Source organism: Haematobia irritans, chromosome 2 (assembly GCF_050003625.1).
Source record: "Haematobia irritans isolate KBUSLIRL chromosome 2, ASM5000362v1, whole genome shotgun sequence".
Classification (NCBI taxonomy): domain Eukaryota; kingdom Metazoa; phylum Arthropoda; class Insecta; order Diptera; family Muscidae; genus Haematobia; species Haematobia irritans.
Window position 1 is genome coordinate 73,878,031 of NC_134398.1, and position 13,503 is coordinate 73,891,533.

General features: G+C 33.5%; 1 protein-coding gene across 1 annotated transcript; it reads left to right on the forward strand.

Annotated features, from left to right (window-relative positions):
- Positions 1-3,548: 3,548 nt before the first annotated feature.
- Positions 3,549-6,540, forward strand: LOC142223009 (uncharacterized). Its single transcript, XM_075292943.1, has 7 exons — positions 3,549-3,676; positions 4,675-4,863; positions 4,931-5,358; positions 5,416-5,539; positions 5,742-5,929; positions 5,985-6,141; positions 6,196-6,540. Exons 2-7 carry the CDS (start codon positions 4,773-4,775, stop codon positions 6,255-6,257), a joined length of 1,050 nt encoding a protein of 349 aa, XP_075149058.1. The 5' UTR covers positions 3,549-3,676; positions 4,675-4,772; the 3' UTR covers positions 6,258-6,540.
- Positions 6,541-13,503: the final 6,963 nt, after the last annotated feature.

Below are 13,503 nucleotides of genomic sequence, written 5' to 3' on the forward strand. Positions count from 1 at the left end.
AACAAACACATTGACAGTTGTTGTTTTTGGGATTTTACCTTTCTAAGTGTACACTGTGTTCGACACGAGCACTGTCGTCCGGAATAACTGATAGTCTGTAAAGCGCATTATGGAATGTCGGTGTTTGCAAAGAATCTTATGCACTTTACAGACTATCCGTTATTCCGGACGACAGTGCTCGTTTCGAACATATCCCATATATTGTGCACATTATAAGTTAAGTCCGAAGGCATAATCGATACTGCTGCATATTTATGGGATCGATAACACATTTACCGATTATTTTGTCATCGCCGACAAGTCGTATCGATCCGACAATCCTTTCGAATATGGCCTGATTTACCACATTTCAGACATATCACCGGCGAAGTACAATTTTGCTTAACATGTCCCTTCACATTGCACTTGAAACAAACCAATTCACTTTCAGTCTTTCTTCTCATATGTGTATTTGGATGTTTATCTAATTCCTCCTTTTCCTTTTTAAACTTAAATGCTTGTGGCTCTTTCAATGGCGTACCAATTGTTCGATAAAAATTCCGTATATAGGCCAGTAAGGAATTTGATTCGGTGTGCGATTTACACAATAAAAATGCCTTCAATTCTCGATCGTGCAACCCTTGCACGATTTCCAGTTTTGACTCTGCAAAGGACATTTTCAAATCTTCACACATGCGTCGTTTCCTGAAATAATAATCGTTCACATCGTCATGTTTGCCTTGTCGGTTATTTAACATTAACGTCCACATATCTGCTAAACTTGCAATGCCAATAAATATTTCACGAAACTGCTTCCCAAAATCTGCCCATGACGTCAATTGCAAGGAATGAAACCAATCTGAAGCACCATTAATTAGATTTGAACGCGTCAGTTCCAATCTAAATGAATCGGACCAGTTATGCAATTCTCCCATTCCTTACCACTAAATTTCTTAATCGTATTTTGCAAATCGGGCACAACGTTATATTTAGGAGTTTCTCTATTTAATATAAGTGCTCTTATTAATGCATTTTGCTCCAATAATTTTGAAATCATGTTGTTGGGTTCTGCATTTTCTCCCGTTTGCTCACTGATATCATTAGTTATTCAGAGGGCCCTCCGGATGACTGAGAAATGGGCGAAAGACAATGGTCTTGGGGTAAATCCTGCAAAGACAGAACTAGTCATGTACTGCAAAGATCGCAAAACTCCCACGGTTAGGTCTATTTCCTTAGGGGTATTGAAATTCCCTTTGGTGAGTGTGCAAAATACCTTGGCGTTATTTTGGACAGGAAGTTTAACTTTAAGCTTAATATTGAAGAAAGGGCGAGAAAAGCAACGGTACCTTTGTACTCGTGCAAAAAGGCAATAGAAAACAAGTGGGGACTAAAACCAAAAACCAACGGCTGTGCGGTTGCGCGAGCTATCGCTGTGGTCGGAAAAAAGTTACGGTCACAGTTCGGTCCACAAAATAATGCCAGATGTGCCTAACGTAGTGGATTACACTTTGGCGAGTCCACTTTTCGATAAAAAGTTTGAGACTCTAATCCCCAACAGTGAGGCGTGGTGCACACAGACCCCGGGGAATAAAGAATGTATAGATTTCATCACTGATGGCTCCAAATTGGATGGACAAGTGGGGTTCGGTGTATATTCTAATGATCTGGAACTTCGAATAGCGAAATAATTACCTAATCACTGTAGTGTTTTTCAGGCTGAAATATTAGCAATAAGAGAGGTGGCGAATTGGCTGAGAAGTAATGTTCCAAAAAATGTGGGCATTAATATATACTCAGACAGTCAACCTGCAATAAAATCCTCGGACTCTGTGTTCCTCAACTCGAAAACGGCCATCGACTGCCGCAAATCTCTCAATGAGATGGCTGCACCCAGAGAAATGGTTGGTTGCAATTCGATCATTACAATGAGGAAATGATGTCAGTAACTTATTTTTTGTTACAAGAACAATGTTTTGATTATTTTCCCCATTATACATCCAACACGACCATAAAAAAGTTCACAGGATCAAAACGATTCAATTGGTTACAATAACCAATGCCGATAAATTTGGTTTTATGCTGCATAAAATCGTTGAGCTAACCACCAGCATAGTGAGACTTACATCATGGGAATCAACAAATGGTTGGTACAACCAAAAGTTGAGTATAATAATAGAATCTTAGTTCAATTATAGGACGGGCGTATGGTAGTTGTTGCAACAAATAAATATTTATATCAACATCGACATGGTAAATGGTGTGACGCTACAAAATTTGCAAAACGGGGAACAGCATTTACTTGATAATAGTCAGCAACACATTGAATAAAGTTTATCCCATAGAAAAGTTGCCTTCAGATAAGTATCGCACCGATTTATAAAAAAGGAATATTACAAAAGTTTCCATAAAAATTTCAGGATTTATATACCAACAAACACAAATACTTTTTACGGCAAGCGAGCTTTTTTTATTGTATTAAGCACACAGGACGAGCCTAAGTCGATCTGTATTTACATTTAGAGGCTTAAGGTGAGTATTAAGTTCGAGTTTAGCCACTAAAATCGCTAAAGTGAAAACTAAATCAGTAAGAAAAATGATTGAAATTATACATATTTGTTGAAAATTTTATTATAACTTGATGGGGAAAAGCCCAAAGCAAATTTTCGCAAAGTTTGTATTCCTTAGGGTAGGTACTATGTTCGGTTTTCGAGTTGAAAACCACTTTATTTTCGCGATTACTTTTCCTTAAATAACCAAAATTATAAATGAAAACAAACTTATTCCTGTAAAGTCTTGCCGAAATCTAGAGGAACAAGGAACTACGCATCAATTGAGTTAATTTGTCTGCTTTATATTGAACTGTTTCAATAAAGTAACCACGAAAATTTCAACGCGAAAAGCGAACATAGTACTTACCTTTAAAATGGATTATTAAAGAAAAGTAATCGTGAAAAATGACTGTTTTAGCGGCTAAACTCGAACTTAATACCCACCTTTAAAGGCCGGTACTATGTTCATTCTTGCGAAAAATTTTTATGGAAACCATTATTTCGCACATAGAAAGCGGCGTTTTTTAGGTAGCTTGGAGCGCTATTTTACAGGGAGCGATATTGGATTAAGTTGGTGGTTGTGGCTTGTTTTTACAAAATAACATTTTATTTTTCCTTGGGCAATTGATCTGCTATTCCTTTGATCCTTTGTATAGTTTCGGAACAAAAATATGGTCCGTGTTTGATTTATAAACCCGCACAAATACACAGAAAAAAATGAAGCTATAAAAAAATCAATTATTGGCATAATTGAATAAAAAAATTAAGTCAAATACGATTTTTATTAAGTTAATTACCAAAATAATTAGTTGAATGAAAAACTGTATAAAATTTCAAAATGTACTTATAATTGAATTCACAATACATCAATTACTATGTTCAATTGAACCAAGTATTAAAGTTATTGATTTAATTATGCTAGGTAATTGATGTAAATACTTTGAGCAATTTCGATAATTTCTACTTGCATTTAGAAACGTAGCACTCGAAATTTTTATTTCATGTATTTGTCATATAAAAAGTCAAATATAAACGATTTGTAAAATATTTTTTTAGTCTTTGTAAAATATTTTTTCAATCAAAAATAAAAACTGAGTACACGAAGAACAAATAGCTAACAAAATAGTTTCCAGCTTCTAGAGAAGAAGGTGAGTAAAAAATTGTACAAATGGCGAATGAAATTAAGTGTTTTGCATGTGAGGATAATTTTGATTGCCTTAAAGACTATTTTGTGCATTTAAAAAGGCATTGTGTGTTATCCCCTGACTTAAAATTTCGTTGCACTTATGAAAACTGTCATCAGCAATTTCAAGTGAAACATACATTTACGCGCCATTTAACAAGACATTACACTAAAACAAACGTACTCCCCAATATGATACCCAGCCAAAATGTCCATTCAGTAAGCGCTAATCGTATGGAATATTACGAAAAAACGAGTGAAGATATTGAAATGCGAGAATTGAGGGATGAAGGTGATAATAGAGAAAATAAAACCGATTATAGTAAGAAAATAGAAGAATTACATTTTTCGGCCACCGAGTTTTTAATTACTTTAAATTCAATGGACAATATATCACATACAGACGCCCTTAATATCCAAATACCAAACATTTTTCAAAAAGCCCTTAACACCAAAATTCCATTTTCTAACTCACTATGCATCTATAATAAAAAAATCGGGACCACTCAGAAACATATGGAGTTTCAAATTTGAAGGAAACCACAGACAGTTCAAAATTTATGCTCATATTATTACATCGAGAAAAAATTTACCACTAAGTTTTTCATATAAGCAACAAATGCATTTTGCAAAGTATTTATTAAGTCATGAAGTGAATGAGGACTTAACTTTAAAAACCGCAAAAATAAACAAAGTTGTCGAAAAGCTTATAAGTGATATCTTACATATACCTTTACAATCATTTTCAATACATCTAAGCGCATCAATATGGGGTTACACATTTAATACTCAACTCTTCGTGTCCACTTTTTCGGAAGATTATACAATCTTTAATATATCTTACATAGTTAAAACGCATAGCAATCAAATTTTTCTCATATGCAAGAAGGTTTCAACAAAATTCAATGCCCACTACGCCGCTTTTGAATATGGTGTTATTTCTAATGAGTACGTTGCTTTAAGCCTTCATGATATAGTGGGACCACCAGTTGATGTCGTTTACACTGAAAAAGGCAGCTCATTTATAAAGTTGAAAGAATTTTACAAAAGCATCTATTAAAATGGATAATATGGATATCGATTTATTGGACACCGATTTGAAAAATTTATTGTCCTCATGGAACCTTGCACACTTATATTCTTTATTGCATGGTAAGTACTTGTTATTTTATAAAACCATACACAATTCTATTATTTATTATCAATATTACTATTTCAGAAAATAAAATTAATTTGGAAATCTTAAAAATTTTACAACAACATCACATACAACGCATTTTTGATGGCCGTCCAATAGGGGAGCATGCTCTCTTTGAGCATAAATTAGAACAATGGAAATCATCATTAAATAAAAATAGAAACCTCTCTTATTATACTCAAAACTATGAAGACGTTGACACAGTTGCGCAGCCGATGCATTTAAATAAACAGCAAGTATTCACTGTACATGATATCCTTAACAATACAAAAAGTGGCAGCATGATTTTTAAATACTACGCTGAGCACAGAATTCTTCACGACGAGCAAAGATACCTTCTTATTAATACAATAGCAAATGTTTTGCAAGAAAAAGGAATTGAATACAATGTTCAACAATGTGCCACACTAGAAGATGAAATTTGCACATTTTTTGCCTCTGAAAAAAAGGTAAATCTTTGTTTGAATTTTGTATTTTATCAGATGTAACCCCACTAATTTGACTAGGAATTCTACCAGCAAGGAAAAAGAGGGAAGATTTATAACAAAATTTCCAATATGAAACGTGCACAAAAAATTGTTTTAAAGTCCAAGGAAAACATTAGGACGGATGATAATGTTGGCCCATTAAGTTAGTATTAAGCACGCAAAATTATAATTCTTATATCCAACGAATATTTCTTTTGCTGCAAAAAGGTGTTGTTTACTTTTACAGAAGCAACTTCTACTATAAAAAATCTTCGTTGGTCTAAAATTTCTTTTCGGACGAAATAATTACTTGTGTGAAAATACTTGCTTTCATGATCCTATATCTTAAATTATATTCCTATTAGGAGAAATTGACGCTGACTGCACATTCGCTTTTCAATATTTACGATCTGGTTCCATAACTGCCGAAGAGCTCGATATTTATTGGAGGCAATGTTCCCCGATGCGATTTAAGCAAATTATGGCTTCAAAATCTACATTAGAAGCTCTTAAGCTTTGGCCGGAGTATACAAAACCAAACGGTGGCCGATTAGTAAGTTTAAATATGATTATTAACAAATTTATATTTATTTTTTATTTATTTTCAGATTGATATTGATTTTAGTTTAAAATTTCCTTTGGCAAAAGATATTAAAATTACATGGACATCTTTGGAAATTAAATTGTTCGCATTTTTAAAAACCAAATTGCCGAACTCGACTTTACTTAAGAAATTCGATGACGAGGATACATCTTCAAATCAAGGTTTGTATTTTTTATAGTCGATACTTATGTAAATAAACAATCTCATGATTTCAGAATCTAAACAATTTGCAATATTCTGGACCTTGCATCAAGTGTTCCCAAAGGGTAACCTCTGATGAAAATGGGTCCAAAATAAGGAAGAAATTTAGTATTTTGGACTCGCAAGAATCTTTTGCATTTATAGGAAGTACAAAGGAGGAAATAGCAGCAAAATTAAACTTAGCAAAGCTCCAAAATCGGTGTATACAACCAAAGTTGCTAATTGTCGGCGAACTAACTAATATCAAGTCCATTGTTCTATATTTCGATGGAATTGAATATCCGTTTTTAACAATTCTTGATGCTGTAGATATTTTATTTAAAATATTTTATGTCTTTAATTTACAATATCCCGAAGAATCAGATACTTTTTATAACTTCATTCAAGACTTTTTTTATGACATGCCTAAAAAGAAAAAATACGCCAAAGTTTCCGTTATAAAAAATGAAATTTTAACATTTGACTTATAATTGTTTAACTTAAATTGTTTCATTAACCAATACAATATCTGAAACCATTTCAATCTTTAACTGCCACTAAACATGTTTATATGAATTATTCGCATTTCATATCTATACAAATTATCATTTATAAGATTTTTTATTTTATTTTTAGTGTTATAGATTTAATCATATTGCTGTTTTCTCCATATTTTACATAAATTTGTATTCTTTTATATTATTAATTTCACTTATATATGTTTGTTAAATAAAATTTAATCTTAATAAAAACCAAAAAAAAAAAACATTTCTCAGTGTATTTATTCATAAAAAAATTATGGAAAATTAATAATCTATATACATAAATCAAATATCATAGTAATTGAATGAAATGGGAACACCAATTACTTTGTCACTTGTACTAAATACAGAAGTAATTGGTTTACAGTACTAAATTGATTACCATCGTATTAAACACAATTACGATTTTAATTGATTTACCGCAAAAATTTAATAAACATTTAACTCAGTTCAATTACGACCGTAATTGAAAAGCAGCATATGATTCAAGTACAAATATATTTAGATTGATTACTATCTCATTTGAATGTCATGCCAAATTCCAATTATGTTTCTACTCAATACAAATACCCCATCATTTGAAAATAATTTTACAACGAAATTACAATTTGGGTAATTGGATTTACAATTTTCGTCATAAGGCCGGTACTCTGTTCGGTTTTCGCGTTGAAACTCCATACAAAACCAAAAAATGCGAAAAATTTGCGAAATTTTTTCCATTTGTGATACTTTGTTTTTTCGTGTTGAAAAACTGACGTTTATAGCACGGCGCCATTTGCAATGTGAATTAAGAAATAATTTATTTTTTAAAAAACTATTTGTGCGGGTTTATAAATCAAACACGGACCATATTTTTGTTCCGAAACTATACAAAGGATCAAAGGAATAGCAGATCAATTGCCCAAGGAAAAATAAAATGTTATTTTGTAAAAACAAGCAACAACCACCAACTTAATCCAATATCGCTCCCTGTTAAATAGCGCTCCAAGCTACCTAAAAAACGCCGCTTTCTATGTGCGAAATAATGGTTTCCATAAAAAATTTTCGCAAGAATGAACATAGTACCGGCCTATAAGCTGAAAATCAAATACAAAAATAATTGAATTCACAATTTTTGTATTTGATTCAATTATTCACTTTTTTCTGTGTAGATTTTAATAAATAAATTATTTCTTAATTCACATTGCAAATGGCGCCGTGCTATAAACGTCAGTTTTTCAACACGAAAAAACAAAGTATCACAAATGGAAAAAATTTCGCAAATTTTTCGCATTTAGACCGGTACTCTGTTCGGTTTTCGCGTTGAAACTCCATACAAAACCAAAAAATGCGAAAAATTTGCGAAATTTTTTCCATTTGTGATACTTTGTTTTTTCGTGTTGAAAAACTGACGTTTATAGCACGGCGCCATTTGCAATGTGAATTAAGAAATAATTTATTTATTAAAAACTATTTGTGCGGGTTTATAAATCAAACACGGACCATATTTTTGTTCCGAAACTATACAAAGGACCAAAGGAATAGCAGATCAATTGCCCAAGGAAAAATAAAATGTTATTTTGTAAAAACAAGCAACAACCACCAACTTAATCCAATATCGCTCCCTGTAAAATAGCGCTCCAAGCTACCTAAAAAAACGCCGCTTTCTATGTGCGAAATAATGGTTTCCATAAAAATTTTTCGCAAGAATGAACATAGTACCGGCCTTTTTTTGTTTTGTATGGAGTTTCAACGCGAAAACCGAACAGAGTACCGGCCTTTAAGGAAGAAATTTCTGACATTTATATATTGAATTAGGTTCTGTAGTTTGAACACATAATTGCAACCTAATAACCATCATTGGTCATTGGTATAGAAACATTACCTATAAAAAATTGTAAATTGTAATGTAAATTGATCTCACATATATGTAGATCAAAAGCCTTTGTTGTTAGCACCTTTTGTATTTATTTTCGTATTGGAATTTGGTTAGGATAATAATAAAGAAAATCGAGGGCGGTTGCACCAACAAACAAAACAATTAATTTGAGATTGCGACAACCAATGCAAAGTTGATCCAACATACTACCATGCAGTTACAATTGCCAAATGTTAGTTGTGCTGACAGATATCATTGATAGTTGATGGAACCACTTGCTTTCGCTTGGCAAATAATTCGGTTGAGTCAACGAATTTGTTTTCTGGGTGTGAGCAGTACAATATTCACCTAATATGGAACATACCGGGGAACTGCGAAGCGGATGAGTTGGCAAGGCAGGGGAACTAGAATTTGTTGGTATGCCCCTAGCTACCTGCAAGCTCATACTGCGTGAGAAGGCTGTTATGATGCCAAATGTTCGATGGGAGAATTGCAAGGGTTGTAACGACACCAAGCAAATATGGCCCCATTTAAACTTAAACCGCTCACTAGATAGGCTAATGTTCTCGAGACGTCAGATATCACTCCTGATATCTGCTATAACGGGTCGCTGCCTGATAGGCGATTTTGCAAAAACTATTGGCGCGAAGTATAATGACTATTGTATGAGCTGTCATGATGTGGAGGAAAAAGAATCAATTAAACACCTCTTGTGTGAGTGTCCTGCATTTTGTGTAAAGCGCAAGCAACTTTTAGGAGCATATAGCTTCAGATTACTGGCGGATGTGGAAAACGTTAACTTAAGCAGTCTGCTAATGTTTTTGGAACAATCTGGTTGGTTCAGCGAAGAAAAATAATCGAGAAGGTTCAGCGGTTAAAACTAGAAGTGTCCATATGTAATAGGTACTTTTAGTTAATGTGGTATCACAATGGACTGAATAGTCTAAGTGAGCCTGAATCTTAATCGGGCTGCCACTTTAACCTAACTTAACCTATCATTAGTTGCCATTTTAACTCGAATTATTTCTCGTATTTCACTCTCAGTGTAGGTTAGGTTAGGTGGCAGCCCGATGTATCAGGCTCACTTAGACTATTCAGTCCATTGTGATACCACATTGGTGAACTTCTCTCTTATCACTGAGTGCTGCCCGATTCCATGTTAAGCTCAATGACTCTCAGTGTAAGATGGTACTACCCTGCCAGCATTTCAAGTTCCATTTCATCCTCATCGCTACCACAAACTCGTAAGTGACACTGTAAAAATCGCCAACTGTGTTAGTATTTTGCCATCACTATTGGCATGAAAGTATTTTGCCATCACAATTGTTACAAGAGCCACTTTATATTTTGTGAAACACCATGCACAACTAGCTTCTTATAATTTATTTAAATAAAAATGATAATGAAGTGCTGAAAACATAGTTATTTCGCTTAAAATTGTGAAAAGTATATTGGTGAACAATTTTTGACTTTCTAAATGGAATAAAGTGATAGTTTTTCAAATATTTTCCAGACACGCTGCCTCCATTGGGAATAAAAGCACTGGCTGATAGACGCTACAACATGTAACTTGCAACTTGTAACTCAACATCAATATTTTATTAATGCATAAAATTATGTTAAATGTGATGTGATAGTCGTATAAATGTTATATTTATGAGAATTTATAAATGTTTAATAAAATGAATAAACATATAAACAATCGTGTTTTACTTGACCACAATGATTCTTTTACAACTATCTTAAAATGCACTTTGTATGATTGTTTGAAGGGGCTCTTATTGGCGTCCTTCTAATGTATCCAGAAGGGCACCTAATAATTACACTCATGCGATACTTTTTGTGGTAACTTGGCGTGGTACAACTTCTCAATAGTGACGGCGCTTTTCCGAGGAGTTTTGGATATCGTATACGACTGTTTTCGACATAGTGGGGATTCTCAGGAGCGCCCCCAAATTCAAAAAATGTTGGCAGGGTATAGTCAAATCCAACTCGTCTTCCGAAAAATAAGTTTCTTCATCAGAATTGCAAACTCCGTTAGTTTCTTGTATTTCGGCACAATTCTTATCTCTGACGGCGTCAATTCTTTTAATTTGCATGCTCATACAAAATTTAGTCGTTGAAAATTCAAATTTTTCTGACTATGATAGTGTGAGTGACAGCAACAACAACACAGCAAGTTGGCAGCAACGCTATAGCGTTGTTGTGTTTGCACACAGCAAAGAATATACTCTTTGACAAGCTAGGCAACCACTCTTGGATCACTCCCGTATGATGACATCCTTAATCACCCTTAGGGATGCCAGACGTACTCTTTTAAAGAGCACATGTGCTCTTTTTTACAAAATGTGCTCTTAAAACAAGATAGGTCAAAAGAGCACGTAAAAGTGCTCTATTTTTAGTTAAGTGCGCTTTTCATGCATCACAGCAAATATTAATCCCACGCGATTCAATAAATGGTAAAAGTAAACTGAAAATACGTAAATGTCGCACGAAGAGATTTTCCTAGCCGTTATTTTCTAATTAAATAGTGTTTTACTTTATATATCAGGGTCGTAGAAGAGCATGCCGATGTTGCTTCTTAACTTTGTACTCAGTTCTAAATGTAAACAAACTTCTTCAATAACGTTTTTCACAAAAACACCAAAAAATGACTTAAAAGTATCGTAAGAAAATTAGCTTGAGATGAATGTAGGTTATTTTATGTTTGTGATATGAACCTTTTTGTTATGTTTAAATGAATTATATTTCAATAAATTGGAATTAAATGTTTTTCTGTTATTTGAAAAAGTGTGCTCTATTTTTTTCGTATGTGCTCTTTTTATAAGCTGAATGTACTCTTTTTGCCTCTTCAAAATCTGGCATCCCTAATCACCCTCTTGGCGATCTGCTCCAGACAACACCACACCAAATCCAGCAATCTGCCTTTCACGTCTCCTCTGATTCTTCATTATGACTTCTCGTTGTTAACACAACTTTATTCCACTTGGTAGAATTATCTCACTCCTGATTTGTTACTTATGGTTTCCCATAAACAATGGCCTCTCTCTGCTGTCAGGATTAAAACGCGGACGCGATTATATTCATATATATTTTATTAAATATAATTAGGAATAGTTGGTGTTATTAAAAATAAAATAGTACGCTGCTTAGCTCAACTCTAGACTCCAATAATCTGATAAGAATGAATAAACACAGTTGTATCAAAAGATATATAAAAGTACAAAAAAAGGAGTAAAAATTTATCGATAGCTAACACCATACAATAGTTGCATCCAGTGCTAAAAGAAAACAGCTCTATTGTTAAATTTATACATCTGTATAGCTGATGTCCTTAACAGCCAATGCTTCTTTTATCTTTTTTATCATACATTTACTGTATGATTAAAATAAACAATAAAAAAAAATTCCGAAAATTTCGGTATCCCGAAAAAATTCCAGGACTGTATATTTTGAATTCCCGGTTTGTAAAAATCGATCCCGAATATGATTATTATCAAAATTTATCGGGTTCTCGAAGGGAGATATTGTTTGATGTTCTTTAGAAGTTCAATTGTACCATTCGACTATTATGGTCTTACTTCAGCATTAATCCTATCACAAGGTAGATCGAGGGTATGGTCTAGGTTTCACATGAAAGACTTATGGGGAATTGTTCCCGTTGGGGTTGTTCTGTAATCTACTTTTCCTCTCACAGAAAGGAAAACTTTTCACGGAATTTGTTTAGTGGAATCTTTCTTAAGTTCAGTACCCTGCCAATATTTTTTGGGGCGCTTCTGCGAATCCCCACTACGTCGAAAACAATCATATACGACATCAAAAACTCGTCGGAAAAGCGCCGTCACTATTGAGAAGTTGTACCACGCCAAGTTACTACGAAAAAGTTTCTCATCAGTGCAATTATTAGGTGCCTATTTAGATCAATTTCGAAGGACGCCAATAAGAACCCCTGCAAACTATCAGAAAAAGTGCATTTTAAGGTAATTGTAGAAGAATCATTGTGGTCAAGTAAAACACGATTGTGTAGATGTTTATTGATTTGATTAAACATTTATAATTTCTTATAAATATATCATTTTTGGTTTATCTCATCACATTTAACATAATTTTTTGCATTAATAAATGAATGATGTTGAGTTTTAAGTAGCAAGTTACATATTGCAGCATCCATCAGCCAGTTTGTTTATTTTCGATGGAGACAGCGTGCCTGGAAAAATATTTGAAAAACGATCACTTTATTCTATTTGGAAAGTCGAAAATTGTTCACCAAATTATCAGAATAGCCTTTTGTTCGACATATTTCAAAAGTTTTTTTTTCATTTCGGGTTCGATTAGGAGCCCAAATTGAAAGAGATTTCTAAGAGTTTGTCCGAGACTGGTTCCTGAGGACCTGTTTATGGGTTGCTCCTGCTAAATTGTCCCAGGACGTGTTCTTTGGGATGAGTCCAAGACGCGTCCTAAAATGTAAGATTACTGCGTCAATGACAAACCCATGTTAAAGTGGACGGTCCCTTCCATACGTTTTGATCAGAACTGGGACTGGTCCATACACACCAGGGACTAGTCCTGTACCAGTTCTGTGGTTGATCCATTTCCCGTAGGGTAGTTCCACACTTTTCTCAGCAAAAAATTGGGAGTTGTTCTAAAGGCACAACTTTAAAAGCACTTCCAAGAATGTCTTCACAAAGAAGTTAACTATTTTAACTACACAGAAAGTTTTTTACTTCATTTTGTTATATTTTAATGCGTAATTTTTTGTTTTCTTTTTTCAAATAGTTTAAAAAAAGAGCAAGAATAAATAAAATGGTACAAATTATTCAAATTTTGCCACAAAAATGCTAAATCCATTATAGAAAAATCGATAATATTTGAAAATATTCGAGGGAAATCGTTTCAAACAAGCGTTAGAATGCATTAAAAAAGTATAAAAATTATTTATTTGG

Excerpts from the sequence above, each read along its gene's own strand:
- LOC142223009 (XM_075292943.1), top strand. The coding sequence starts at position 4,773 with ATGGATAATATGGATATCGATTTATTGGACACCGATTTGAAAAATTTA. Across the intron at positions 4,864-4,930 it reads CTTATATTCTTTATTGCATG|AAAATAAAATTAATTTGGAA; the intron begins GTAAGTACTTGT and ends TTACTATTTCAG. Across the intron at positions 5,540-5,741 it reads TGATAATGTTGGCCCATTAA|GAGAAATTGACGCTGACTGC; the intron begins GTTAGTATTAAG and ends TATTCCTATTAG.